At 48.4% G+C, this 26,816-nt stretch overlaps 11 protein-coding genes across 11 annotated transcripts; 6 read left to right on the top strand and 5 right to left on the bottom strand.

The window, feature by feature from the left end:
• Positions 1 to 103: 103 nt before the first annotated feature.
• On the top strand, positions 104 to 1,729 carry N7447_008481 (uncharacterized protein; the record flags this gene model as incomplete). The annotated part of the gene is made up of 1 exon (XM_057232743.1): positions 104 to 1,729. The coding sequence occupies one exon, from the start codon at positions 104 to 106 to the stop codon at positions 1,727 to 1,729; it is 1,626 nt and encodes a 541-aa protein (XP_057082285.1).
• Positions 1,730 to 2,506: 777 nt separating this feature from the next.
• Positions 2,507 to 3,873, top strand: N7447_008480 (uncharacterized protein; the record flags this gene model as incomplete). The annotated part of the gene is made up of 3 exons (XM_057232742.1): positions 2,507 to 2,604; positions 2,741 to 3,350; positions 3,424 to 3,873. 3 exons carry the CDS (start codon positions 2,507 to 2,509, stop codon positions 3,871 to 3,873), a joined length of 1,158 nt encoding a protein of 385 aa, XP_057082284.1.
• Positions 3,874 to 5,802: 1,929 nt separating this feature from the next.
• Positions 5,803 to 6,537, top strand: N7447_008479 (uncharacterized protein; the record flags this gene model as incomplete). Its single annotated transcript, XM_057232741.1, has 1 exon — positions 5,803 to 6,537. One exon carries the CDS (start codon positions 5,803 to 5,805, stop codon positions 6,535 to 6,537), a length of 735 nt encoding a protein of 244 aa, XP_057082283.1.
• Positions 6,538 to 6,828: 291 nt separating this feature from the next.
• Positions 6,829 to 7,752, top strand: N7447_008478 (uncharacterized protein; the record flags this gene model as incomplete). The annotated part of the gene is made up of 2 exons (XM_057232740.1): positions 6,829 to 6,895; positions 6,947 to 7,752. The coding sequence occupies 2 exons, from the start codon at positions 6,829 to 6,831 to the stop codon at positions 7,750 to 7,752; spliced, it is 873 nt and encodes a 290-aa protein (XP_057082282.1).
• A 2,136-nt stretch (positions 7,753 to 9,888) lies between these two features.
• On the bottom strand, positions 9,889 to 11,103 carry N7447_008477 (DUF3712 domain-containing protein; the record flags this gene model as incomplete). The annotated part of the gene is made up of 4 exons (XM_057232739.1): positions 9,889 to 10,209; positions 10,257 to 10,384; positions 10,453 to 10,871; positions 10,943 to 11,103. 4 exons carry the CDS (start codon positions 11,101 to 11,103, stop codon positions 9,889 to 9,891), a joined length of 1,029 nt encoding a protein of 342 aa, XP_057082281.1.
• A 1,408-nt stretch (positions 11,104 to 12,511) lies between these two features.
• Positions 12,512 to 14,787, bottom strand: N7447_008476 (tetratricopeptide repeat protein; the record flags this gene model as incomplete). Its single annotated transcript, XM_057232738.1, has 2 exons — positions 12,512 to 12,659; positions 12,716 to 14,787. 2 exons carry the CDS (start codon positions 14,785 to 14,787, stop codon positions 12,512 to 12,514), a joined length of 2,220 nt encoding a protein of 739 aa, XP_057082280.1.
• A 1,172-nt stretch (positions 14,788 to 15,959) lies between these two features.
• On the bottom strand, positions 15,960 to 16,145 carry N7447_008475 (uncharacterized protein; the record flags this gene model as incomplete). Its single annotated transcript, XM_057232737.1, has 1 exon — positions 15,960 to 16,145. One exon carries the CDS (start codon positions 16,143 to 16,145, stop codon positions 15,960 to 15,962), a length of 186 nt encoding a protein of 61 aa, XP_057082279.1.
• A 1,625-nt stretch (positions 16,146 to 17,770) lies between these two features.
• N7447_008474 (uncharacterized protein) lies at positions 17,771 to 18,877 on the top strand (the record flags this gene model as incomplete). Its single annotated transcript, XM_057232736.1, has 2 exons — positions 17,771 to 18,220; positions 18,413 to 18,877. The coding sequence occupies 2 exons, from the start codon at positions 17,771 to 17,773 to the stop codon at positions 18,875 to 18,877; spliced, it is 915 nt and encodes a 304-aa protein (XP_057082278.1).
• A 247-nt stretch (positions 18,878 to 19,124) lies between these two features.
• Positions 19,125 to 20,679, bottom strand: N7447_008473 (DUF1776 domain-containing protein; the record flags this gene model as incomplete). The annotated part of the gene is made up of 4 exons (XM_057232735.1): positions 19,125 to 19,967; positions 20,025 to 20,188; positions 20,253 to 20,589; positions 20,647 to 20,679. 4 exons carry the CDS (start codon positions 20,677 to 20,679, stop codon positions 19,125 to 19,127), a joined length of 1,377 nt encoding a protein of 458 aa, XP_057082277.1.
• Positions 20,680 to 21,439: 760 nt separating this feature from the next.
• N7447_008472 (metalloendopeptidase WSS1) lies at positions 21,440 to 22,804 on the top strand (the record flags this gene model as incomplete). Its single annotated transcript, XM_057232734.1, has 2 exons — positions 21,440 to 21,723; positions 21,778 to 22,804. The coding sequence occupies 2 exons, from the start codon at positions 21,440 to 21,442 to the stop codon at positions 22,802 to 22,804; spliced, it is 1,311 nt and encodes a 436-aa protein (XP_057082276.1).
• A 928-nt stretch (positions 22,805 to 23,732) lies between these two features.
• On the bottom strand, positions 23,733 to 26,721 carry N7447_008471 (snoRNA-binding rRNA-processing protein DIP2; the record flags this gene model as incomplete). Its single annotated transcript, XM_057232733.1, has 3 exons — positions 23,733 to 26,331; positions 26,395 to 26,646; positions 26,705 to 26,721. The coding sequence occupies 3 exons, from the start codon at positions 26,719 to 26,721 to the stop codon at positions 23,733 to 23,735; spliced, it is 2,868 nt and encodes a 955-aa protein (XP_057082275.1).
• Between the last annotated feature and the right edge of the window lie 95 nt (positions 26,722 to 26,816).

Below are 26,816 nucleotides of genomic sequence, written 5' to 3'. Positions count from 1 at the left end.
TTTTGCGACGATATACCCAAATTTCTTGTAATGATCAAACTCGATATCTTACTACCTTATATGCCCACTATTTCTCGATTGCGACCCTCAATACGTCACAGCCATGTCGAGGCGTCCCACACGATCCATAGCGAGCGCTGGCAGCGAGTCCGTTCGAAGTATACAACAATCCTCTCCCGCCCGCGGAGAGCGTTCCGCCTCGAACCCCGCATCTTGCATAGGAGATAACGATGATACCGCGCTACCGTCAATGGAATTTCACTCGCACATCCAGCCATCTATGACCCATCGCCGAACAGGGAGCACCTTGAAAACGGTGATGCGCAAGATCTTCAACCGCAAGAGGCAAAGTCAGGCCGATGAACTGGAAGAGAATCCATATGAATCTACCTTTGCGATGCCACCAATGAGGAAGCTAGGACAAACGAAAGGAAAACCATTGTTGTCCGTTCCGCCTCCTCTCAATTTGACTCCACACCGGAGTAGTCCACTTTCGGCGCAGAATCTCCAGCTCGCCGAAACACATCTGTCTCCGCTATCTCCTCTATCGTCTGCAACCTTGCGTGATTCAATGCCCGGTAGCATGCAGCCACGCCGGAGACGTGCAACCCTTCCTAGCGTGGTTTTTTCAGATGATGAATCTCGCTTTGCCGTCGCATCAACGGCAATGTCTGATCCGCAAGAGGAAAGAGGCTATATGCCAGAGCGAAGACACAGCTTGCTCTCCCACCGGCTCTCAATGAGCACAGATGCCTTGCGCGAAATGACAGATCACCTGCCAGAGACCCTGACCTCTTGGCCCCAACGCACATCATCCGCCCCCGGGCCTGTCTCGGTTTCCCGCTCGCAGTCCCCGCTATTAGATGAAAGCTCTAATAGTGGGCAATCTGGCAGGCCCTCCTCGGGAACAACAGTAACCAGTGTGACCCGGGCGTCCGCCGCACCGTCTTTGATGGAAGTCGACCAGCACGCAGAACAAGCCAGCCTCCCACCAAACGTCGCAAGCCTAGTCAACACAATGCAACAAGATGACAACGTCACCCTGGAACAGCGGTTGACTACGCTAGAAGTCAAACTGATCGACCTGGAATTCGCCATTGCCCGAATGCAAACCAATGGCCCGGAAACCACTGAAAAGCCATCGCGCCCACGACACTCCCCTTCAACAGATTCCTTCCCCTCTCACATGCGCAACAAACCCACCGCATTCCTATCCACGAGCGACCGCGATGACTCCCCAAGCCCCCTCCCAACTATCTCCACCCGCCCCTCCAGCACAAGCACAATCCGCCAAGACTCAATGACCCGCACCCTCCGCCCCGCCCCATCAGCATCATCCCTGTCAGACTACCAAGGTGTCTCAATTGAGCAATACAGCACGCTAGTCACGCTCCTGCGCCGCGAACAAACAGCCCGCAGGAACTTGGAGACCCAAGTCGGCGGTCTGCGCGATGACATCCGCGATCTCCAGCGCGCAGCTCTCGAATCCATGCAGTCAAACATGGGCATGATGCAGCCCGCACATGGCACGGAGTCGCGGCAGTTCCTGCGCTTCCGTCGCGCGCTAGATGACTCTGATAATTCTCCGGCGCTTAGATCGGATGATAAGCACACTGGTATTGCGGACACAGATTCCGATTGGGATCGGTCGGATATCTATTCCCGTGATGATCCGTTCGGTCCTCCAAAGTGGGATCGTCAGCGGGTTACAACCGTTCCTATGATTTGATTTCTATGTTGCAAAATATGCAACTTTCCTTTTCTTTTTTTTTCTTAGCGGTTTTCTTTTTTTTATATACATTCTGGACAGCCTGAACGGATATGATGTACTTCAGGCTTGTCAATTCTTATTCTTTTGCACATGTCAATGCGCCATTTCGGATCCCCAGGGGCATCCCCGCGACAGGATCGCGACTTTGACCAAGGTCAGCGCTGAGATACATGTCGAGCACATGTCCGCTGTCTCTCTCTCTCTCTCTCTCTCTCTCTCTCTCTCTCTCTCTTGGTATGGGGACAGACACGACAGATTAGGGTTGCACACGCAACACGATTTGTGACGATTGGCACTATCTTGTACCCCAGGTTTAATGTCATATACTTCTCCATTCATAATAATCCCTGTAAACATCCCATATTAATTCCCTGTATTATAGATTCCTCATCTAGGCTCGGCTAATCACAAGCACCGCGCTAACAGTGCAGATCCGTGCAGATCAGTGCCACAAACTGATAATCCACTTTCCAGACGCCTGTCCATTCCCCCCATCTTCTATTCCACAAGCCTCGTGTTCAAAAGCTTCGTACCCCTCTATCTGACTCCCCGACGTCGGACATACAGTCATGGGTTACATGCCACACGTCCATGTGGCTGCAATAGTACATTACACTCAACCTTATTGACATTATACATGTCAAATACTCTAATTGAATGAAATGAAACTATTTAACCCTTTCCAATGGCCAACCCCAATCAACCTCATCCCAATCAGCCTCATCCCAATCCAAAATGTCACCTAAACCACCCACAATAACAATAATCGGCGGCGGAATAGGCGGCCTAACCCTAGCAGCCGGCCTCTACCTCCGCAAAATCCCAATCCAACTGTACGAAGCAGCCCCCACCTTCAAAGAAATAGGCCTAGGAATCTCCCTAGGCCCAGCAGCCTACCGCGCAATGCCCATGATCCACCCCCCAAATCCAACAAATCTACAACTCCCTCATAACAACGCACGCAGACAGTCCCGGTTACGAAGACTATCTCCAAACCTGGTTCGAGATCGTCTGGGCAACAGGTGGACAAGAAGGCGACACATTGATGAATCTAAAAGCCCTGCCGTCTGGACAGACAGCTCTCCGAAGAGCGGATTTCCTAAACGCGCTTGTTGAGCTTGTTCCGGCTGAATTCGTGCATTTCGGGAAAAGGTTAAAGACACTCGTTGAGAGAGACGACGGGGTTGTGCTAGAGTTTGAGGATGGGGAGGTTGTGGATGCTGATGTTGTTGTTGGCTGCGATGGCATTCGGTCGAAGGTGAAGGAGTGTATGATTCCTGTTGGATCGTTGCGGATGAGGCCGGTTTACAGTGGGATGTATGGGTATCGGGCTGTGTTGGAGATGGGGGAGATGGTTGCGGCTGTTGGGGAGATGAGGGCGAGGGTGGCAACTATTTATGTTGGACAGGGTGCTTATGCCATCTCGTATCCGATTATGAGGGCGAAGTTGGTTAATGTTGGGATTTATGTTTTGAGTGATCGGGAGTGGGAATATGATTCTTGGGTTAGACCGGCGAGGAGGGAGGATATAGAGCGGGATACCAAGGATATGGGGCGGTATGTGAGGTCTTTTGTTGAGGTATGTTTTTATGTTTTGGTTGCGGTTGCCGTGCTTTGACTATGTGTGCTAAATTACTTGTCTTGATTCTTAGCATATGCCCGACCCATCTCAGTGGGCTATCTTCGAGCATCCGCATATCTCAACCTATGCGCAATCTAGAATAGCGATTATGGGCGACGCCGCGCATGCTTCTACGCCGCATCAAGGTGCTGGGGCTGGTCAGGCTATTGAAGATGCGCATGTTCTTGCGGAACTACTGAGTGATTCCCGTGTTGGCTCTGTCAACGATGTTGTTGCGGCTTTTAAGGCATATGATGATATTCGTCGGCCTAGGAGCCAGAGGGTTGTCACTAGCAGCAAGGAAAATGCTGATATCTTTTGTCTGTGTTTTGATGGGGTTCTTGATGATCCGGTGAAGCTGAAGGAAACGCTTGATCAACGTTTGAAGTGGCTTTGGGATTTGGATGTACAGGATCAGGTCGAGCGTGCGAGGGAGAAAATGGTGAAGTATTTGGAGAAAGCAGGGACAGTCAAGGATTGATTATAGCATTATAATGAAATATTCATGGATGTGATGTTCGAGTGTAACAATGCGGCAGCGGCTGGGACGCTTCTAGAGTTCCTTTCTGTATAATTGCTCGGCATTTGACAGAAGTAATATCATGCGCTCCAGAAACAGACAATATCCATCCATCAAAGGAAACATCTTATCTCAATTGAATGGCATCGACATTTTAGAAGGCAAAGGGAAGAGAAGATGATGATATTGTGTAGCTGAACAGCTACATAAGCGCGGGATATCGGTCACGCGGTGGTGCTAGCTGTGTATATGGTAAGATGTACGACTCAGAGGAACATTTTCTCTACAATCACCTTGCAAGTATGTAACAGATTCTCCTTGGGATTCCCTATTTGAGTCACTCCAATGGTGCTTAGGGTAACTTGCCCTCACGTGAATAAATGTTTGTGGGACTACAGTCAATAATACAAGTGATGTACATAGACAATGCCCATACTATCTTCGTCCTAGTGAATACGTACAGTATCATCATGGCCTTGGCCCCCCGCTTTATCTTTGTTTCATAATACCTCTCAAACATGTCCATATAATAACCCCTACTCCCGCATATCGTCCCCATATCCCTCTTTTCCCCTGCTCTCCAAGCTTTCCAGCCCTTCTTTGTCAGTGAGATTAATAAGCAGACCCCCCATCTATAGGGTAGACTGGCTGTTGAACAATATTTTATCGTATTTCATACCTTTTGGTTTTAATTCCATTGCTAATCCTATGCAGATAAATTGGAACCACTACTTAACCGAAACCCATGTCTGTGTGAGCAAATAGTCAAATTGGGTCTTATTGGTCGCGCTGAACTGAGCTGGAATTGCTTTCAATCTCGTTCAATTGCTTATGTTTCCCTGCTTGTCTGCCAAAAATATCCAAATCAGCTGAAACTATATTCTGTTTATGCATACCCAGTGTTTGGTGGAACTTCCTTCTTCGACCGTAAGCCTTTATCTTGCTTAGGTGGCAAGACGGCAGCTGTCTTGAGTAGTTTGTTCAATCGGATATGTGAACCTTTTTCGGTTGAGAAGATTCGATTAGTGTAGGTTTGTGTCGGAATGAAATATCTTTTGAAAGGTACTTCCTTCCAGTTGACATGTAGAATGGATATTAGACAGGTTTCCTGCTTGGATTAAAGTCCGCTCAGAGTACACAATGAAATCTTTATCTTAAATGCCATACACTTTCAAGCAACCCGATACCTTTTGGATCACCAAAAACTTGCTTGTAGGCGGAGGATAGTGCATATTTGTCCCCTTCGTAACCAAGCAGACTTTAAATTCGCGGAAATTACGCCCTTTGGGCGCTTTTATATGCGAACGGCCGCATCGGTAGACACATACCCAATAACATCGAGTATGGTGGAAGCCGTCCTAGCAGAAACGGAGCGTAGACAATGGCTAGAATGGTGCAGTCGGGAGTCCATAGCACCCCCGGCTTAACAAACTTGTCATGTGAGCCAGTCCAAATACTTATACGGGATAGACCTATACTATTTAGACACATATCTTGTACAATATTCTCATGGCGTCGTGGAATCTTCAACGGCCATGGCCGGAGGATAATAAGACGGGCTATGATGTTCACGAAAAGTGGTGAGCACCTATACACTAGGAATCTAGGGAGTATTTGCACTCTTGGTATTAGCGAAGGGCTATTATTCGGCTTCTGATTTATGACTCACAGTTTGAGAAATACGAGGATTTCCTAATTTTGCTTTGCTTAAGCCTAAAAGATGGGGTGCGCCGATTGGCTGTTATTGGGGTAATTGGGGGCTTCCCGTGCTATCGATCTTCGCGAATTACGACTCATTTCGCTTGCCAATTCGTACTCTTCAAGGTGCTGACAGAACTAAAATATCATTTATATCCGCCGGACTTCGTTCTCTTATCGTTCGTCCTGAAAATGTCTACCACTATGGAAGGCACGCCGCAGACTCCGGCCGTAAAAGTCATTCAATCTTTACCAGCTCCACCCGCCTACCGAATTGAGACCTTCACACAAAGCGAACTTCTCAAACAGCCATTCCTTCCCGAACTCTGGGAAGTCATCAACACCAGTTACTATGATACCGGTGACAGTCCTTTTGAAAAGACGAAACCCCGGATCAGAAGTGACACACAACTTGCCGACGAACTCCAGGAAACCGGTCTTACGGCGATTGCGTTCGCTGAAAATGCGATCATCGGCACAGCAAGCTTAAAAATTTGGACGCCAGATTCCGAAGGCGCCGTGTGGAAAGCACCAGGCCATTTTGAACAATTCAGTGCAGATGAGATCTTCTCCGCGAGCTCAACGGTGCTGGATAGCCTTCATGATGAATCTCAAAATGTGCCCTGTGAGGGAGATTTCGAACTTGTAGCTATCGCGATCACGCCGGATCCTCGATACAGAAGGAAAGGCATTTCACAAAGCTTGGTCAAGGCGTGCGAAAAGGAACTGAGAGGAAAGATGTCTGCTGTGGGCTCTGCTAAATCGGCTCAGTCGTGCATTATGGTCAAGTCCATTCGCGAGGTCCAAGGTTCTTATTGGCTGAAACGGGGGTTCCGCGTCGTGGGGGAAAGCTATTGTCCTCCTTTTACTTGGTCATACAACAAAGGGTTTGTTCTTTGGGCCATGGAGAGAGAACTATCTGTTTAACAATTGATATGGTAATATAGCCATGTTAGACGTAAGATTTCATCTCTCCGGCAAAAGTCGTTTCCGAATGACCGAAGTACCCCCTGGATTGAAGCCGAGGAACCCCATGATTGGTGGCAGGCCTGGTATTTGTGTACAAGTGTCTACTTCGGCTTTCTCTTGCATCAAAATAATAAGATCGAACTATATTGTTACACGCGACGTCAGCTTACTTCTCCGCATTTGGGCAGCATATAACCCCCACCAACACTCCGAGATAGAGGCGTATTTTATATCTTTCAATCTTCAACAATGGCCACGGTACAAATTTCAGACGACATTTTGGAGGGAATCAAGGACAAGGTGGTTTTTATTACTGGTGCGAGTAATTTTTATCATTACGAAGAATGAATGATATTAATGAAATCAGGTGGCGCATCAGGAATCGGAAAAGCGACTGCAGAGCTATGTCTCAAGCACGGTGCGAATGTGGTCATCGCCGACCTGAACTCTCTGCCTTCGGATCTTGAGACCTCGGAGAAACTCAAGTTTATAAAAGTGGACGTTTGCTCATGGGAAAGCCAACGCGACGCATTTATTCAGACCGCAGAATGGTTCGGTCGAATTGACCACGTCTTCGCCAATGCAGGCGTCGGGCCAACGATGAACTTCATGGATGACGGCCTTGATGAAAATGGCCAACCTACCCCTCCCGATCTACGGACGATCAATGTCAATCTTCTGGGTGTCCTCTCCACCGTTCGTCTAGCCACACATTACATCCAGAAGCACTCCGCACATCGTGCACCTGGAGAGCTCGGCAGTATCGTGGTCGCTGCTTCTACGGCTTCGTTCCAAAACTTCAGCGCTGGTGATTATACGATCACGAAACATGGTGTTCTAGGACTCGTCCGTGGGATAGGGTGTCAAATTGAGGGAAAGGTTCGACTCAATGCTATTGCCCCTTCTTGGACGGCAACTAGAATGATTGATGCTGGTTTTATTGAGGGGCTTGGTGTCGGCGTTCAGGGACCGGACGTTGTGGCTCGGAGTGTGGCCCTGCTTTTCAACGATCATCAGCGTCATGGGGATGTTATATACAGTTGGGACGGGAAATATCTAGAGGTTAACAAGGCAGAGGATGGATTGCTGGCTTTTGCAGATAGGCTCCTTGTGAATTCGGCTAATGAGGAAACCGTTGTATGGAAAATGAGAGAAGAGAAGATGATCGCCTAGGTCTAGTTCATGCCAGCTGTTTTCGATGGCAAGACAATGACCATTTCTTTTCTTTTCTGTCTTGGATTTGTCCCCACTATGATACTATACATAAGTAAAAAGCTCTATAGACGACCACCGGCTCTTACTCGAGCAGTCTAGCGTGCAATGCTGTCATATGCCTCTATTAGATTTATCCAGGATCCAGATCCCGGTGGCCAGCTCATGCCAATACTGCATGTAGGGTGTACAGCACTATATGCTGGGAATCGAAGAACCGAGTACTGCAGTTTCCCATCTTCTGGGTGAAATTATGAGAGACACTACAAACAGTCCAACTCATTTGGCTGCCCTGAATATGCAGGCTACCGTGGAATACCTGGATTTCCGCAGACAGCCATGATCCAAATCCCCCTAACTTACATTTATTTCACATGGTTCATGCGAGAGCAAAAGGACATGTAAAATAGTCTCACATTTTCCCCATTTCACATTGGTCAAGAGATAAGTGCTAATATGCTCATATTAGAGGACCTACTGCATGATACGAGCCCATCCCACGATGATCCATGTCGGCCCCAATATCACCCACTTCTATACCGAAACATACGTGGCTGACCCAGGGGCCCGTCACCAAATTGGAACTCCACAAACATTCAAGTAGCGCAATAAACAATTGTGAAAAATAGTCCTCGGCGCTATTACCTCGGATTACCATTTCTATCCTCGAATGACAATAAACCATGAGATGACAATCGGGGAATACGTCGCGCTGGTCTGTCGCATCTATGATTGCCGACGAAGTATACGACAGAGGTGCAGTGGGGAGAGATGAGGAGGTCCATGGCGGTGTTTCAAAATTTTCACGGTCAAGGCGATTGGACAAATAGACCCAGGTCTGACGTGGGCTCAAATTGAGGGTATAATTGAAGAGTATATTGAGGTACTACCTATCAACGACACTTGATGACCTTGGGCAAAATACCCAACAGATTACAAAAGCATGAGATTAATCTCTTTCTGAAATGGGCAATGATGAATGGAGACTATCGGTGCCTCAATGGCCTAGAATCAGTTGGCAAGACTCGTGTTCCACCAAAGTCCAAATGATCTTGATGTCCTCAGGATGCGAACATCGTCGCTTTCTGTCACTATTGCTGAACCAAGGCCGTGAGTTTAATTGGTGGTGGTGCTTGATATATGTATTCATTCGTTGTCATATCCAAATTGTCATTTCAGAACTCCATCTCATCCTTGAAGAATCTTCCAAAATGCCAGATCAAGTTTTGGGCCAACCGTACCAGATCCATGTCTTCTTTCGGCCACAATCTAATCTTCGTGTGAACTCCGACAAGGCTGGGGTCTCGGTCTTCCCCATTATACCCCAATGTCGAAGATTTTGTGCTCCAGAGATTGACCTATGTTCCTGGTAGCTCCCCTGAGTACAACTCATGACAATTCTTGTCACTCATCATTGAGCATAATTAGTAGCCTCCGGCATCTGGGCCTGCGTTGCAAGGACCCTTTACACTGGGGTTTATCCTGATACTTACTCAGAACAGTAGATCATTGATTAAACAATAGTGAATGAGTAATTCGGACAAACAGAGTCGTCTAAAAAGAAGCTAGCTTTCACTCCCCAAATTCTACTTTAAGAGCAGGAGATCATTGATTTCACATTTGACATTCCATTTAAGAAATCATAGCATGGAGCCGGTAGTCACCAAAGGGTAATCTTTCAAGGAGCCCTTGAGTCCATGAATATGTTCACGAACTACGGAGTTGATATAGTGTTCTTCCGGTTCGAAATGTGTTTCTTCTAGTGCAGCCTGCAACTTCTTGGGCATTCCTATAGGAAACCCTTTCCGTTTGCAGAATGTGACGAGGACAGGATCGATGGAATTATTCCTTTCCATGTTCCGACATAGACAACTACTATATCGTCCAGTCTAGACTTATAGATATAATTCACAGATACTGATAATTATATTCTTCGCTCAAGCTTATAACAAAAAAAGGGTATTGAATATACACAAAAGTCAACAAACCACCAAACAGATATCACCGAATCCCACTACCGGTGGTAGTAAAATATAGAAACATAGAACGTAGGACATAAACCATGAACATAAACGGAAATGGTATATAACCCACAAATTAGAGCTTACCGAGGTCAACGCCGGCAACCTTGAGCGCAGCACCAACATCCAACTTGATGTGCAGTTTATTTGCAGCCAGCGCCTTGGTGAAGTACGGAATTTCCTTGCCGTTATACACGCTCGATTTGCCGCTGATGTCGAAGGGAACGACACCGTCTTTGTAAGGGTTATTCTTTGATAAGAGCAGAGTGATAATATGTGCTTGGTCGACTTCACCGATCAGTGATACGGTGTTGTTACCGGGCTTGAGGACTAGGTCGTTCAGGTAGGTTGTTCCGACTGATCTGCCGTCTAGTTCGAGGTTTAAGGTTACATTGCCCTGTTTTGTGTTAGTTGTGTTGTGATATAGGCAGGAAGAGTATTTACCATTGTGATGGTCATGACAGAGGGATTGGGGATGATGGCGGTGCCGTTCATGCCGATATTGGTCTCCTTGTCCGGTGGGTAGATGATGTTGAACTTGGGTACGTCGAAACCCTTGAGTCCGTTCAGCCCTGTTTACTCAAGTTAGAATATTTCCCATACTAGGGTCGAGTTTGGAAAGAAGAAAGGAATAACATACCCTTCATAACAACAGTTTTGTTATAAGTAACCGTGGTCTTGGGCAGACCACCCTGCTTCAGAACAGGTCTTCCATAAACATTCAATGAAACCTCCTCATTCAAAATAACGGCAGAGTTATAGTCATTGAATGCAGAAGCATCCGACAGATCAACGCTCTGCTCGAAGTGAAGCTCGGCCCCGTCCTTAGACTTGACAGGGGGAACAGCGATATGAGCAAAAGGCTCCGCCGCGCCGGCCAGCGAGATCACAGAATCGAATCCGTAGATCTGGGGGTGGAAAGCGCTGTCCGTACCGATGACTTGTCTCTGCTCAAGGTGGAAGGATTCGGGTGTTGGGTTGGTGATGATCATCTCTGTAATATCGAGGGTCGAGTCGGTGATGCCTTCTTGTGCGATCTTAGGATAGGCGACGTAGACACTAGCAGGGCAGGTGAGTGGAATGTTCCGTTTGGCGTATGGTCAAATTATTTCCAAAGATGGTGCACTTACACCGGCAGTAGGATAATTAGGAAACAGGCGATGAATATAATCAAGTGCACCCACCACCATTTTTTGAAATGGGCAGCGAGGCGGGCACCGAAGCCTCTCTTGACTGGTGTCGGGCTCACGTGGGATTCCTCCTCTACGACTGAGGCCTTTGTGGTCGACATCTTGGTACTATGATTTTATTAGAGACTGTCAGAGGCGTTTTGAAGATATATAGACATATATACATACCGAGTCGGGCACCTAGAGAAAAGAGAGCTTCGAAGAAAAAGAACGAATGTAAGTGGTACAAGCACTCTGAAATAGCGTGGGTAGTAGTCTGTACTTTATAATAAAAAATCTAACAGGCAAAATGAATTGACAAGGTATATATTCTAGCGTCACATGTATTATGCAGGAAAAAAAGCCACTAAATGCCATCCGAAAAGGGGAAAACTCTTCCCTGCTTTTCATTTCCTTTTATCTAAATATATATACGGAGAATATAAGTGTGGTATTAGCGTCTGGGGAACCCCGGGGTTCCGAGGAGACACGATCATCAAATCTGGTGTGTATAATGTTTCAAGTTAATGTCTAACCATCACCACATGCCTGAAGATCAGAGCCGAGGTGGACTAAAATACCATAAGAATTCTAATAAGCGGGATGCGTCGGGACGGGTGCATCTGTCCTACCAGAGCGTTTCCTATATGCTGTGTAAGATTTGGGGGACTTTAAAGAGATACTTTTATGGAGCACCATTTCACTAGCGTATTACATGAGGGTGTTCATTGGTAGACAGTGAGACTAGCAAGATAGCGTGTTGCCAAGGGAGGCGACCCTGGATGCAAGGACTGTGCCCGTATTCAGAGAGGTTTTATACGCAAGTACGGAGTACGGAGAGCAAGAACAGCCGAGTCAGGCCTAATCCCCGGTAATATCCCCGCTAATCCCCCGCTAACATCAAAGCCGCCAGTGTCCTTTAGGGATTAAACCCGGAGGACCAGTCTAGACGATCTAGGCGTATTTAGGTCAATGCTCCGAAGGCAAAAAGCCGGGGAACAATGCGGGGGTCAGGTGTTGAGAAATTGGAGAATCCTTTAAAGGTTTGATTTACTATCACTAGGTAAGGAAATCCTTCAAAATAATACACTTGATTCTGTCATGAGTTCATGAAGTCGCCACACTGAGGCATCGAGCAAAATATGAGAGAAATTGTCCAGGGGATCAAACCCAAGAAATATAACCAAGAAGAGAAAGGATGTGCCGTGAAAATGAAAAAAAGAAATCGGCAAATGGGAAGAAAAAAGGGTATACACGGAGAACTGAAGTATTAAGCCTGCGAGACACGTGAACCACCCCCGGTCCATGCTCGAAAACAGCTGCCCAGGCGGCTCGGAAAGGTAAAGGAAAAATTTAGACATGTGGAAAGGAATGTAAAGTCGACGGGAAAAGCGAATAAAACAAAGATCGGCTGGGAATGTTCCAAACATATTGCAAAATGCAAATTGAAAGGTTGGTGCACCCTAAAGAGAACGCATCGAAGCAAAAGGAAAAACGGAAAAAAAAAAAAGATGAATAAGAAAAGACAGGCTATGCCTCTGGGACGATGGATTTCTTGCGTTGGAAGATACTGCGAGTGCGGGACTTGCTGCGCGGCTTCTTGTCCTTCTCTCCGCTGGCATTTCGGCCACGGGAGCGTGAAGGGGCGTCGGTCTCATTGTATTTGTCCTTGTAGATCCTGGATATACGTGTTAGTAAGGTTGATGGGGGATGTGACTACTAGGAAGAACGTACCAGCTGTTTCCAACCATGCTCATACCCTTAGACTCAGCCTGGCGATAAAAGCGTGCCGCCTTCTTCATGTCCTTCTTACAGCCAACACCCTCCGCATAGCAGAATCCAGCTTCGGCCATGGCATCAACATCGCCCCATTGACCGGCGATCTCAAAGCAGCGCAGGGCAAGAGACTTGTCCTGCTCGATACCCCAACCATTCAAGTAGCTGACACCCAATTCATAAATGCTCAGAGCAAATTGAACTCGGTAGGCCTTTTGTAATTCCTTCGCCTTCGAGGCACCAGGGGCATCCGGATTGGCCAACATTTCCAATCCGACGGAATCCACAGCTTTGCGTAACCATCGTACGCCCTCCTTCTCATTAGACCGCATTCCCCAGCCATGTCGACAGGCCAGCGCATAAAGCAGCATTCCCGTCGGATGGTCCTGTTTCGCGGCAACCCGCAGATGATACGTCGACTCGCTCAGTGATCCTCGCTCATGGCATTCAATGCCCTTGGCGACGTGGTCGTCGGCCGTGAGGCCAGAAGCTGTCACTTGGGCTGTGGCAGTTTGAGGTCGCATGGTGCTGGCCGAATCCGCAGAAGAGACAGTTTCATCTTTCTCGTTGATCGTCTGTTGGGTGCTCTCAGCAGAGGGCCGTACCGGCTCTACTGGCGAGTCGGGCACAGGTGGAGGTGGGGCTCGTTGAGACTTGGGGGTTTGAGGTTGAAGTTGAGGTTGGGGTGGAGATTGAGGTGGAGATTGGGGTTGGAATGCCGGAACCTCGTGCATGGAGTGAGGCTTCGGTGACTGCTCCAATTGTCGATGGGGTGTAGGGGATGGTGTCCGGGTCATCCGCGGTGGCTCCTCTGAATTCCGGGGAGGCGTTTTCTCAAATAAGGGTTCGTTCCATTCGAAATGAGGCGTTTGCAAGCCCGCAAATACCACGGAATCCCGTGAAAGGAAACGTCCACGCGGAAGCGCATACTTAGCGTACACGTAAGACGAGACCGCGGACGACGGATCGCCATCCATGCCTTCTATTGCAGCAACATCTTCGGTCGAGAGTTGCAAAACAAGGGGAGTCGGCTTGCTGCGACGGGACATGTTGTTCGATGAAGAGCCAAGAATCGGGTCGGTAGGCGTCGAAGCCCCAGGAGCAGACAAACTCGTACTCGAGCGACTCAGCGGCCGAGAGAAATTGAAAGAAGGGCGGGGTAGGTGATTCCCCCCCGTACCCGATGTCTCCGAGCTCATGGATGGCGATCGAGGATGTGGTCGTGCGGGGAATGTCGACATGGGAGAATATGGCAATGACACAGCACTTCCAGAGGACAGCTTGCGAGGTTTGGAGAACGTCGACCCACCATTAGAGCTGCTGTAATCATCATCAGAACTCTCAGGGTGTGCCACTTTCGCACTGCTGGATGGGCGCGACCGCGGTGACACCGGTGGTGCCAAGGTACGTGGGATGTCCAGTCGAGAAGATGATGAATCAATCGATGAACCTTGCGGCTCAGCAAGCGCCGTACCAACAAGTGCATCATCCGCTTCACTTGCGTGTGACACGACGGCTTCTGGTGACTCGGCGCGCGGCATCCCATATGCCTCCGACCCAGTGTTTAACATCGTTGTCCGTGGTGTCGCATTATCGTCATCCTCGTAATAGCTAGCCTCGGTTCTAGCATTGGATACGGAGCTGAACCGAGGATGTTCGGAGACAGGGCGGTACTTGGGCTCTGCATACTCCGGGAGTCCCTTTTGCGTGGGTTGGCGGGTCAGTTCGGTGCGGGTTTCAGTTGACGACTTGGAGCGGCCGAAGCCTGGGCGGCCTTGGGAAAGTGATCGAGCTACACTCGACGGTGGCAGCCGACTCATGCGCCGGTCGCCTTGTCGAGATTCATCGAGTTGTCGGGCCAGGAATCGACTCTGAGCGGCGAATGCGTCTAGAGGGGAAAGTGCGGGAGGAACTTCGCCGTCGAAATGCGCTACCCGCGGCGAGGACGTACCGCTTCGGCCGCTCCGGCCGCTCCGTAGGGTATCGTGAGATATGGAGCGACATTCGCTCAGTTTCCCTCGCATGTCCATGATGAATATGTAGATATGAAATGGTTGGCTATTGAATCATTTATCCTGAATCGGTTGGATCCTTTGATATTTGCGCAGGAAGCATCGGAGTAGTAAGTTGGCGTTTCCGAAAGGTAGACAAGACAACAAAGGGGGGGTTAGGGCGGGGAGGCAATATCATAGAGCCAAAGGAATGACAGCCCTATAAACACCAATCGAAGTAAGGTAAGGGATCAAGGCAGAGTAAGATGAGAAAGGAGAAAGAGGGAAGGGGAAAAACGCCGACGATCATAGATGACAAGGTAAACAGAAGCGTCCCGTGCACTAAAAACAGTTTACTCCACCAGGTCTCGACGTTTGACAAGGGGATCGTCTCAGGGGGAGAATTGTTCAGGGGGTCGCCAAGAATAACACTCAAGTTGCATACTCCCTAGGTCTTGTTATTGGCTATTATCATTCTATTACTCAAGTAATAGTTAACTATTGATATTGATACAATAATTTTATGTACAACATAGTATACAGAATTGTTATGACCCGCTATCTTCTAGAATCCCAACAGTTCCCCTGCCGTCTCTCCCCACACAGGAGGTTTCATCATTTCTGAAGCACATGCATGGACATGTTTTTTTAGCACTATGACACCATTGTCTAGTCATATACTACATTAACCTTGAAAATTATGGGCTAACTTTCCACAGCATTGAGAAGTGAAACCATCCCCTACTTATATTACACGAGAGCGGATACACTCTAAAATGGCTCTAAATAATTATTAGAATAGACATATAAATGCGCTCTCCTCGGAATCGTTTGCTAATTTCATTTTTTATGTTATAGCACTCCAACATAACACTGCCAGGAGATGAAAGGACAATATACGCGGCCTTTGATTCAACCATGGTCCGTGTTATCCACTATGCCTATTTGGGAAAATTGACACATATTACTCATCCCACGGCCCCGGAGGTGGCCTGAACTCTATAAGGATATAGACTCAAACGCGATACCACTTGTGTAATAGTTATAACCCAATTTAATAAACATCTAGGTGAAATCGTCCCAGTGTGTAGTTGACACCGCAAATATTATAGCGAAGGTGGATACCGAGGCAGATTGTCTCTGACGGATCACTTGGTACATTGCACAACCGGGACAGTCTGGAATTCTCTTGTAAATGCGTATTCTGTGGCTCACGAAACGTATGTCAACTCTTGGAATGACTGGGTAAAATCCAGCGGCTGGTCGGGACTCGTCACGACAAAACTGAAGCCGTATGTCCGCGAGTTATTCGAGCTTGGCATCGATGCTGTGTCCGAAAGCATCATGTGCAGGCTTAGTGCCTGGAATGAGCTTGCGCAAGGCAGAGAGCTCGGCATTTGTGCTGGAGATCCCTACGATCCTGGTGCCAATCCTGAGTTGTGCTCTGGTGACAACGAAACTGGGGGCCACATCAAGATATATTGCTCAAACTGACGGATATCATGGATATTTCCCAACTTCGGTCCCTTCAACTTCATGGGTTATTCGACTCGGCCATGCTTGCACAGGTGGCCACGCTCTCGCCCAACCTCGAGCAGCTTTTTCTCATCACATATGGACGTGGTTGGGATTTTCCAGATCCCAATGGTGATCATAATATTGGAATTTCCGCAATACTGGCATTCTATCCCCTGCAATATCTCCATCTTAGTGGCATTCGCAGCACTTCCTCTTTGAACCAAATTACACAGCGCCATGGCCCTTCTCTAAAGGATCTTATCATTGAACCATTTACTGGGCTTAGGGGAAGGATAAACAAGGACTATCAAGGGTATAAATATCCAGAACTTGATGCCTTTAGCTTAAGTCAGCTAGCCAAGCCTTTTCTTCAGCTAGAAGAGCTACGTCTTCCGGTCAGAAGATCTATGGGCAATCAAGAAGAGTGCGAAATTTACCAGGCCGTGGCGAGCTTTTCAACCCTGTGGAACCTGCGCATCATGCCTTTTGGTCTGGATTACCTCCCAAATGACGAAAGTCGGCTCCTTGATTGGTTTACTCGTTCGTTTTTGATCACACGCTACAATTTTCAAAACATGGGGGTGCCGACTATTAGGGAAATTAGAAATGGAGAGAAAGGAAAACAGCATCAGCCGCTGTTTCGAGACTCACCTGAAATATACGTTCCCGAGAGACTACACCAGATTCTTTCTAATGTCTGGCCATCCGAGTCTTGGAATAGTAGCTGGGAGTCGGTACGCAGCAGCTTCCCTTTACGACCTAATACTACTTAAGCTTCTGGTAGTGGCATCTGCCAAGCAAGCGGAATAAGATTCAGTATACGAATACATGTAGCAAGCTTCATAGGCTGCAGAATAAACGAATATGTTACGTATCTAGTTGACAGAGCATAATACAGAACTAGTTTCTAGAGTATCTGTGTGTTCATGCTATATTCTAGGCTGTATCCACCGTAAGGCTCAAGGCATATGCATCCACGAAAGAATAACTCCTGCATCTAGCCCATATCAGGTCTTCCTATACAGTATACGTCCGGGATAGAGCCCATCGTTTGAAATGTCTCGAGTGTCTTAATACAAATGCTGTCATTGAGACTGTCTTAAATCCTGGTCTTGCTCTATATTAGTCCTTTGGGTCAATTCCAAAACTCGCCCCCTGATCCTGATTCAATGTCAATTTCAATCACAAGCCTTAACTCTTTGCAGTGTTTAGGGCGAGTACTTGTGGGGACAAAACGAAGCTAAGGTGAGACTGAGAGCGAAAGTGTCTGCACGACTGGCTCTAGTGCTCGTAACTTAGGCCTAGAGGCACAGAATGATGCGAGGTCACTCTAGACCGCGAGAAACAGCAGACATTAATTTCCCCAGCTCCCATGTGAGCATCTAGATCCTAGTTCTCTGTTTGTCTGAAGTACTACATGTACACCTGGAGTTCATTCTTCTTGCTTGTTTGCTTCTTTCGCTTCAATCCTCCAGTACCTCAAAATCGCAAGGGACGAAACAACATGTCTCGACTCTCACTAACGACTCTCTTCGGAGTTAACCAGGCTACCGATGACAAGCACCACTTTGAGACGTCTTGGATCTTACCCCCTGCCATCCTTGCCGGACTTCGCGGTCTGATCTCATTGTATATCTTCACCTCCATCTTCATCTTCTGGGGCTGGTATGGCACCAACGATAGCCACGCTTCAATTGGTCAGTCCTTCAGCTATTTTACCTGGCTATCCTACTGGGGTGTTGGCTTCTACATGCTATTCGCTGCCATCCATACAGCTTGTTATGCACGAACGGGTCGCTCGGTTCTCTTCGACCGCTGGCCGCGGGCTTTTCGCGCACTACACAGCTTATTGTATGCGACAATCACAACGTACCCATTTCTCGTTACGGTTGTCTTCTGGGCTGTCATATTCACTCCACCATGGTATAAGACGGCCTTCGCCGGTTGGCAAAATGTACGTACCATCTTCAATTTTACCTCTATGCTTCCTTTTCGATGTATCCCCCGCGGAAGAAACTGGTCTCAGTCAGTCGGATCCGGTCCAGGACAAGCATCTAGGCACTCCATTGACATCTCACAAGCTCTCCCGGAAAGCAAAACCGAATCAATATAAGCAACAGTTCAAGCTAACCTCCCGATTCCCCAGATCTCCCAACACGGCCTTAACTCTGTCTACGCCCTACTGGAAATCATCATCCCAGCCACAGCACCGCATCCATTCATTGCAATCCCATTCCTACTCATCATCCTCCTGCTCTACCTCTGCGTCGCATACATCACGCATGAAACCGAGGGCTGGTACCCGTACTCCTTCCTCGACGCTGGTAGCCACGGACAGAAGAGCAAGCTTGTGGTGGGATATTGTTTTGGCATCTTGGCTGCGGTTCTGGTGTTCTTCACCATTTCCTGGGCGCTGGTTCAATTGCGCTGCCGCCTGACGCACGGAAGGATTAAACGGGCTAGACGGGATCCGCTGTGCGCGCACGATGCTTTTGGTGGTGTTGTTGGGGCGAGTGGTAATGATCAATCAAATGAGATGAAGCCTGTGTCGGGTTTGGAGGCGGCGATGAGTCGATTTTCTTCTTCTGGAGGAAATTGCCTGGTTGGGTAAGGATGGGGACGGTGCTGTGTAATACAATGATATCCTATCAAACGTTAATCTAATGATTGTGTCTATGAGGTGTCATGTAAAACTGTGTGACGATCTGAATAATAAAATCAAGCGAGCAGGGTTATTAAGAGCGAAGAGTATTTCGAATGGTATTATGTACAGAAAAGCATTATTCAAAGCGAGTGCTTTTGATATATTAAATACGGCAATGCCATGAAGGAGATGTGTCAAAATATAGTACACGAGCTTAAACTCTCTCCCAGCTAGTTTCACTGCCGCTGCCACTCGGGGTCTCCGGGTTCATCCCATTCCCACTGCGGTAGCCCATCATCAGCGCCACGAGTCCACTAGGAACCCAGGCCCCGATCAGGCTGTACGACCGGGCTCCCCGGCCCACATACATGACAGATTTCTTGGACACTTTCCGGCCGAACATATCCCGCGAAGTTGGCTCCAAAGCATCCAAAATAGCATAATGAAGGTTCCGCGCCGGAGATCCACGTATTGTGCTAGGACCAGCAGAGGCAACGGGGCGCTGCTCAACGCTGGACAAATACTGTGAGGCATATAGAGCTCGTTGCTGGGTACTCCACGCGAGGACTTCTGTGCCTGCAATCTGGCTCTGGCCATTCCGGTATGTAGGTCCTAGGTCAATGTTGCCTAGCTGTAGCTCAACGACATCGACATTGCCTTGTTCGAGGAGACGAAGTTCCTGGCGAAGTGACGCTGCGAAGCCTGAGACTGCTCGGGCGGTGGCGACTTCGGGTCCAGCAAATGGTGCGGAAAGAGAAGATGATATGGAGGGGTAGGCGAAAACAATAGTGCTACTATTGCTACGGAGGGTCAGCAGAGGGAGGAATGCCTGAACTGTGAGGATAGGCGAGAGGAGACGGGTGTTGACCGTGTCGGCCCATGATGACGGCGGGATGGTTGCCACAGGGCCTGCGCTATAGTTGGGCGATGGGACCACGATAAGGCCGCTCAGTTGGCAGGTGTGCGGAGGCACTCCTGCGATAGGTGACTGTGCCTGGGTGATCAGGGAGCGAAGCTCTTGCAACGAGGGATGGATTTCAGACGGCGAGGAGGATGTCTAGTTTAGAATGTTAGTTGAGTTCCGCCGTATAAGGGATACAAAAACAGCACTTACAGTTGTAAGGTCCAACCAGAGAGCCTTAATGTCGACACGATTCTCGGACTTGACGATTTGCTCTTCATCCGAGGAAGAAACAGTCACATATACAATATATCCTCGACGTTCCAAATCCATGGCAATAGCCCTTGTCATCGGCTCATGTGGCGATCCTGCAACAACTATGATCGCATAATTAGCATTCAGATCCTAGTGCAGATCAAATACAGGCATTATGACGCATACCAACAATCTCTTTTCTTGCGCCGTTGCTCGCCCTTTTGGCCTTTCTCCGTTTTCCGTGTAGCTTCTTGTTTCCATAGTATAAGACAGCACCGGTTCCGATAAATGCGAGGATGGCCGCCGACCATGCGCGATTCCGAGCTATCCAGCTTTGGATCCGGTCCGTTAGGCCTTGCGATGACCGCATTTTCGGGGAACGACCTGGGCGAACAGTGGGCGGTAGCCATGACTGCTGGGCCAGCGTATCCTTGATCACATGTGCAGCATGGTCGACTTGTCGGTCAATAGAGTCGGCGACTTCGAGGGAATACCGCCTTACGTCATGGGGTATAGACGAGAGCTGGATGAGGAAGTATCAGCGCCGAAGGCTTTCCTTGTCGCTTTCCATAATACTCACGTAGTCAAAAAAGAACTGGTCGTCGCTGGTCATCTTGTTTATTTGAGAACAAGCTGGAAAGAAAAAGAAAAGCGAAAGTTCGATAAGATGGATGCTGATAACACTCTCGGTGTTATCGGAAAGGTCACATGAGCAGTGCTTTGTACAAACAGTCGAGGGCGAGTATACAAGACTAGCCTTACATTTTACATATTAATCTTTGTTATTTGGGTACTGTTTTCCATCGGAAGTCGTTAGAATGCAGCAGACTTATTTTTTTGCAACTCACTTATTGTGTTAATTTGGGATATTGTCAATATATATATTTAGACATAACGAGACCACGGCAAACACGAAATCAAGCAAAAGTGATCTAATGGTTCTCATACAGTATTATCTAGGAATGTTGCAATCCAAATTTCATTTAAGATTCCCTCTATTACCACTATACGTGATTGGAAGGCATGCATTTCGTCAGGACTAACTATGTAGATTCAAGGCACGTGACTAAATATTTGGCCTGATGTATCAGGCGCCAAATGTGTGCCTTGCTTATGCTAGAAGGCCATCCATGGAAACCCGAAACTTGGAATGATTCTAGAATTTCCATCACTGGCTATGTTCCTTTGACTGTTCCTGGCTACCTGCATCGCCATATCTGTAATGTCATCATTTGGGCATGCTCAGATGTGAAATCTTCTCGTTCAGACCCTCGCCTCGGAGGAGGCCATCCCAACGAAGGCAGTAACATCTCATTTATTCGCGGCGTCCTGTTTTACTATACTGTCCAAGTTCTTGATCAAAAATCTCGAAAATGCGCGAGCTAGACCCTCTAATCTCAGAATACCGCCATGAAAAGAAACGCCCCCGGGAAGCCGAGGCCCTCTTGATCCTGCGCAAAGTCGCATCCTTGGTTAAACCGATCATGCGACAGCGTGCCTGGAGAGTGGGTGCGCTCTGTGAGTTCTATCCGCAGCAGCGAAACCTGCTGGGGCTGAATGTCAACTCGGGCCAGAAGATTTGTCTGAGATTACGATATCCCTCTGACCAACGGCAATTTCTCCCTATCGAGGAGGTTCTGGATACTATGCTTCATGAGTGAGTTATTCTACGTCCTAAATACCCCACAATACAAATTCTGATAAAGTTTAGACTCTGCCACAACGTGATTGGTCCTCACAACCAGCAATTTCATGCGTTGTGGAATCAACTTCGTGATGAGCATGAGGAACTAGCCCGAAAAGGCTACACCGGAGAGGGCTTCTTATCTCAAGGAAAGCGTCTGGGTGGCCAAAGAATTCCGCTCGATGAAGCTCGACGTCAAGCTCGTGCTGCTGCTGAGCAGCGAAGGGTTCTTGCCAAAAATTCCGGCAAAAAGCTTGGCGGCACCCGCGTGCTCCGAGGAACAGATATACGGAAGCTTCGGGCTGACGCTGCGCAGCGGCGAATTGAAGTAACTCGGGGCTGTGCATCTGGAACTGATCGAAGCACCGAGCTTGCGGAAGAGGCCTCGCATGGGTTCAGAACCCAGGCCGAAGAAGACGACGCAAACGAGCGGGCTATAATGGAGGCATTTATTGAACTAATACAGGAAGAAGAAAGGGAGAAATATGAATCTTCTTATGTCCCGCCAAGTCAAGAAAACCCGGCAGGACCTCGAACAAAATCGTCACCGCCACCTACTGCTTCTAACACCCCGCCTGCTATCTCTGAAACTCTGCCTGCGCTTCCAAAAGAATCCTCATCATCAAATCGCAATGAATCTGTTGATCTTATAGCCGACAACAGCTCATACGAGACACCCTGGATCTGCCCAATGTGCACACTCGAGAACCCGTCTACCTTCCTGTGTTGTGATGTTTGTGCAGCAGAACGACCACCTCCGACCAGTACGCTATCCACATCCACCTCTGGCCGAAATTCTACCCAACCGGTGCAGTCGGAGTCACGAAACTCGCAGAAAAGGCCTTTACCTCTTGATCAAAAGGAGGATAAGGAAGCGAGTCTCAGGAGTGCATTTGTTTTCAAGAACCGAACCCGTGCACTGGATACCCTCAAATCCTTGGACCGGGGTGCAGATAAGAAGCCTCTTGGATGGGTTTGCATCTCGTGTAGCAGCTTTATGGAAACCCAGTGGTGGACATGTTCTTGCTGTGGGACAATGAAACCGTCCTCTTGATCAAATCTCGAGATGTTTCACCACCACGTACCTTACACAGGGACCCATCATTTATGAAATTGATACCAGTATGACGATGAATATTGATTGAATATTAAATATTTTACAACTTTCCATACAAATTCCGAATCCACTACCCCTGGGTAGAGCCTAGCCCCTTACAAAAGTAACACGTGACTAACATGACTAAGATAGCTCCACCAGGCCAAATTTTCTCACAAAACTCCAAAGCAAACTCTTTCCTCTTCTCCAGCTCCAACCAACACCAAAAGTCCAGCGTGGACCAAAGCCAATAAATGAGATTGATTTCGGTCCATGCTGGAATAACCCATTAATAGGTATGTGGTACTAAACTCCCCTGACAGGATCAGTGAAGAACAACAAGTATCGCACCAAACAAACTCTATCATGATGAGATTCGCATTAGAACCGGAATTTTTAATAGGAAGAGCCGGAAGAGGTATGGCAGGGGCTAAAATCCCTGTCGTCGATGCTTACAATGGTTCTCCTGAGTAGAGTCTTTGATCCTTGTTGTTTCTTTTCTTGGTTCTGGTCTTGGAACAATCAACGTGTCGTTGCTTGGAGTAAATCGCTAATGATGTCTCTTTGCAATACAGATTTTGGATTCTTTTTCGGTATTATCGACTGCTTGGATTGTTGGTGTGGGAGAATATAATAGCTAGATCAATTGAATGAATAATTCCATTACTTTGTATTACTTGGGTTTATGAAAATTCAGTAGACAATTATCCCAGGGAAATGATTCTATTTACTTCGAAATTGAGCTATCATACATCCCTTAAATTCTCTTTCAACTCCCAAGGATATAAAACTTTTATATGGAACACAGACAGAGAAGACCTTCCAAGGTAACAAGGTCGAAAATGATCACAACGCCAATAGACATGCTTGTACACAAATCCTAAACTCAGGCAACGCTAACAAACTGGCGCTTCTTGCCAGTGCCCTTGGAGGTCTGCTGCTCCTCCCAGGTATCCTCATCAACGTAATCTGTGGTACCCTGCTCGCGGATCTGGTTGCCGATAAACTGCAGCGCGGAAAGGTTGAAGCCCATCTCGTCCTTCTGACGGGCAAGGACACGACGAAGCGATGCCCGAATGCTGTCGAGCATAGGACGCATCATCTTGCTGGCAACAATCTGGCGGTGGTGGGTCTTCAGGATGAAGAACAACACGCGGCAGGTGAGGGGCACGTTCCATTCGCGATCGGCCCAGATGTTAAGGAAGGTGAAGAGAGCGGAGAGTTTGGAGAATGGTAGAACCAAGAGAGCATCCTGGAGGGCAGCTGCGGGGATCTTCTGGACGGTGTTCAGAACGTGCTGCTCGGCGGAGACGTTGTTGAGAGCCAAGTAGACTGGGTTACGATCGGGCGCGGCGGCGTTGGGGTTGGCGGCCTTGACCTTGTGCCAGTCGCGTACGACTTCGAGATCCTCGAGGCCTAGTTCTAGAGCTTCCATGATCTTTTCTCCAGCCATGAGAGTGCCGGTTGTCTGCTTGCCAGCATCGACGGCTTCGGCCTTCTCGCCATCTTCACCGTCCTCCTGCTCAAGAGAGGCGGTGAGCGTACTGTCGTAAGCCTCTTCCATCTCCTTCTCACGCTCTTCCTCCAGGAACAATGGCTCGTCTGTTTGTTGCCAGATGCGGATGCTCTTGTCGTGACTGGCACTGACAATGAAGTCGCCAGTGTGACTCATGGCAAGTGCCCAGATCTCACCGTGGTGACCAACGAGGCGCTGGATTTGCTCGAACTTGTCACCATCCCAGTATTTGATGATACGGTCCTTGCTTGCACTGAAGAAGTTGTGACCGTTTCCATCCTTGTTGTGAGGAACGAATGCCACTGCCATGATACTGTCCTCGTGGGCCAAGAAGGCCTTGTGACAGTCACCAAAGTCTAATCCCCAGAGGCGAACGGTCTTATCAGCCGAGCAAGTGACAATTAGTTTGCTATCATAAGAAATATCCATGCTCAAAACAGGAAGCTTGTGTCCGTAAAGGTTGAGGAATAGCTTGAGCGAGTCGACGAAGAAGACCTTCACAGTGTTGTCCAAGAGAGAAACCGCCAGAAGTCGTGAATCCGGAGAGAAACGAAGGTTGAGGATATCGTCGTTGACCTTCAGGGTTCTTGTGTGTGCCAGCTTGAGGCGGGGAGTGGTACGTTTGGTTCCCGGGATTTCCTCCTGGACAACCTGGAAGTTCCAGAACTTGGCAGTCTTGTCTGCGCTTCCACTGACCATAGACTTGCCGTCTGGGTGCACCTGGAGTGACCACACGGGTCCGTCGTGGGCTTTGATAGTGTCGAGCAAGGTTGAGGATGCAATATCAAACACCTCGAGTTCTCCGTTCTTGTTACCAACAACCACAATTTTATCACCAGGAAGGAATGCGGAACACAGGGAATATCCACACTCGAGTGTTCGTAGACAACTTTCGGTGCGAACGTTCCAAATCTTGAGAGTGCCATTCGAAGCAGAGGCAAGCATTCGGTCGTCGGAGCTCAATGCAATCGACCGGATATCTGTTCGGTGACCAGGAATGTCCACTGCCAAGCTCCGAGTGTAGTCAGGATCCTCGCTGTCGGTGTTCTTCTTGTTCGCTGGCACAATGTTGTAGGCCTCGAGCTGGTTGTTTGTTGTCGCGGCCAGGAGGTTCAATCCACTTGACTTGTTGGTCATCCAGTCAAAGGAACGAACCTTTCCACCAGTTCGCACGATGACATGTTGGACGAAGACTTCCGATACAGGAGCGGCGGAAACATCCTCCGGCTTGTCGTTATCCTCTTCCGGTCCGTTTTCCTCGGTACGAGCCTCCTTCTCCTTTCTTCTCTTCTTCTTACGGGCCATACTCTTTTGTACCTCCGACTGAGATCGAATGCGCCAAACCTCGACCGACTTGTCGGAACCGTGGAATGCAACATAGTCTGAGCGGGGGTGGAATCGGATCCCGATTGTGCGGTCCTTGCCATGTCGGTAAAAAGTTCCTCGTTCTGTGAGAATTCGACGACCATCCGCGCCCACCTTCTCCCTGGAAATCTCCATCATAGCAGCCTCGTCAATTGACCAGACCCGAAGTTCACCATCATTGCCGGCCGTAATACATCCACCCTGGTCAGGTGAAAGCCCCAAGCTCCAGCACTCGCCATTTGATTGTGCCACATGTGTTTCAATGCAGTGCTGAGAGGCCAGATCCCAGACTTTGATCAATGCATCCTTTCCGGTGGTCAATAGGAATCCCGAGTGTTCACTCAATCCGGAAGCAGTAAGCAATTCTGGCGAAGGGAATAGGAAATGTAGCGATGTGATCTGATCGGTGTGTCCGCGAAGTCTGAAAAGACCGGTCTCGGTGATCAAATCCCAGACGATGATATCGGTATCTTTCGAACCACTGGCGAGGCGCACGCCTGCGTTGTCGAAGGCCAGCTTGGTGACGGCGGATTTATGACCGTTGAAAGAAATAATGACGGTGGCTGTGCGCGAATCCCAAAGACGAATACTTCCATCCTCGTAACTGAGAAGAGACATGATAGTTAGAGAAAAATCTTCCGACTAGGTCACACTGGAAAATACTCACCCAACGGCGAAGATATCTTCATCTGTCATGCTCTGAGTGACCACACTGACTTGCGCTCTGCAGGCAGAATCGCGCCATCTTCCAAGAAGTTCTCCCTTCTTCACATCCCAGCACAGAACTTCCTCACCTGCGCCGACGATGGCTCGTCCGGCGCCAGTCTGGCGTGCAACATTGATCTGGTCATCTTTGGCCCAAACCGCATTCGAAGACGCCGAGGCGACGAGCCCGAATGTGTTCGAATGCTCGAATTTACTGGGAAAAGGTTAGCGCTTAGATCAGAGGATTCCAAATCACAAAAAATCGCACGTACAAGTATGATTTCACCATCGTTGAAGGTGGATGGGAAAATTTTTGGAATCTCCGATTGCTATCGATAGGATAAAATTAATACGGGCGGCGACAGCGACCTCTCCGGCTCCCCC

This window comes from Penicillium robsamsonii (genome assembly GCF_028829455.1).
Source record: "Penicillium robsamsonii strain IBT 29466 chromosome Unknown utg000005l_segment0_segment0, whole genome shotgun sequence".
Classification (NCBI taxonomy): domain Eukaryota; kingdom Fungi; phylum Ascomycota; class Eurotiomycetes; order Eurotiales; family Aspergillaceae; genus Penicillium; species Penicillium robsamsonii.
The sequence above is the reverse complement of the archived record's forward strand: the minus strand, read 5'-3'. Positions and strand labels throughout refer to the sequence as shown.